Source organism: Myotis davidii, unplaced genomic scaffold (genome assembly GCF_000327345.1).
Source record: "Myotis davidii unplaced genomic scaffold, ASM32734v1 scaffold685, whole genome shotgun sequence".
NCBI classification, from domain to species: Eukaryota; Metazoa; Chordata; class Mammalia; order Chiroptera; family Vespertilionidae; genus Myotis; species Myotis davidii.
This window is the reverse complement of record NW_006295823.1, coordinates 1,119,553-1,120,916: the sequence shown is the minus strand read 5'-3', so window position 1 is coordinate 1,120,916 and position 1,364 is coordinate 1,119,553. Positions and strand designations below refer to the sequence as shown.

Genomic DNA, 1,364 nt, shown 5'->3' with positions numbered 1-1,364 from the left:
ACACACACACATATACACTCACACACACACACTCACACACACACACACACTCACACACACACACTCACACACACACACACACCTCTTTAGGGTCTAATGAGAAATGCAAACGGCAGAGTAAAGCTGAGAAGCCGTAACGGGAGCGGGTTCCGGTAACAATGTCGAAAACCCAGAGCCTCACAGGGGGCGGAGCTGGGGGTGGGGGGACGAAGCCAAGAGGAGAAGGCGCCGGCGGTGAGAGCTCAGCCCCGACGGCAGCTTCCCATTCAAGCCGCTTCCTGCGCGTTTGTTCCCTCCGACAGCAGCCTCGCACGGAGCACCCAGGGGCTCTGACAACTGAGGCCTCAGCACTCGCCAAGGTCAGCGCTGACCCCGAAAGGACAGCGGGCTCCCCTGCCGGAGGGGCCGCGAGGGCTACGCTGCCCCCTGCTCGTGCGCAGGACGCTCGCGGGGACCGTACCTCCCTGTGCACGAAGGACGCGGGGCTGGACGAAGGACGGCTTCACCACCTCAAACCACCAGAAGAGCTCGGCCATGAACACCAGGTAGTTGCTCTGGGGAGAGGGAGGGAGGAGACGGTGACTGTGCGCCGCGCTAGGCGTGGCTCAGGCCGCGCTGGGGTCTGCGCACACCTCGAGCCCACACCATGTTCTATGTCGATCCTCTTAAAGCTGGGAAAGCCGTCGGAGGGCCTGGCAAGGCCACTGTCCTCGTGGAGTTGTACTGCGTGTGGCCACCAGGGGTCAGCAGAGTACGGGTGAGTGTCCCGTAACCACGGCTCACATTTCTGAGTTTATGACGGTTCAACAGGAACGCCTGGGCCACCGGACGCATCTCACCCCAGGCTCTTCTCCCCATCTCTCACGGTCCCGCGCTGCAGTGAGGCTCTCACACAACCCACAGCCCCCGCGGACAGCGATCTCCTCAAGTGAGGCTGATCCCCTGGATCCTGCCTGCTCCACGCAATGAGAGGGAATCATGGACCGGCCGCCTGCCGCCTCCTGCAGACCCTGCACTGGGGATGGAGAGGCACAGTGTGCAAGACCAAGGGGAGAGGGCGCGGTGACCCCCTCCAGGGAACCAGGCTGTTTGTTCTCACAGACCTGGCTCGAGCAGCCACACGCGTGTATCGCTGTGCACACATGCGAAAGGCTTTCCAACATGTAATGACATCCTGCCGTGGGAGACGTGTGCTCCTGCTGTTTCACCCAATGCCTGCAGAGCTGTGAGCATCAGTAAAGCACCCCCACTCCTTCCTGCCGACAGCCCAGCTCCGGGAGACGTGCACACGGGTCCCTAGTGGGACGGCCTGTTTCCGCTCTTCACCTCCAGGAACTACCCTCACACGCTCTGTGCTTGCGAAT

At 62.0% G+C, this 1,364-nt stretch overlaps 1 protein-coding gene across 1 annotated transcript in view; it reads right to left on the bottom strand.

Moving 5' to 3' along the window:
* Positions 1–1,364, bottom strand: part of CAMSAP2 (calmodulin regulated spectrin associated protein family member 2) — a 29,877-nt gene that overhangs the window by 11,657 nt on the left and 16,856 nt on the right. The window contains 1 exon segment of the mRNA XM_015568448.1: positions 461–554. Within this exon segment, the coding sequence (XP_015423934.1) occupies positions 461–554 (94 nt within the window).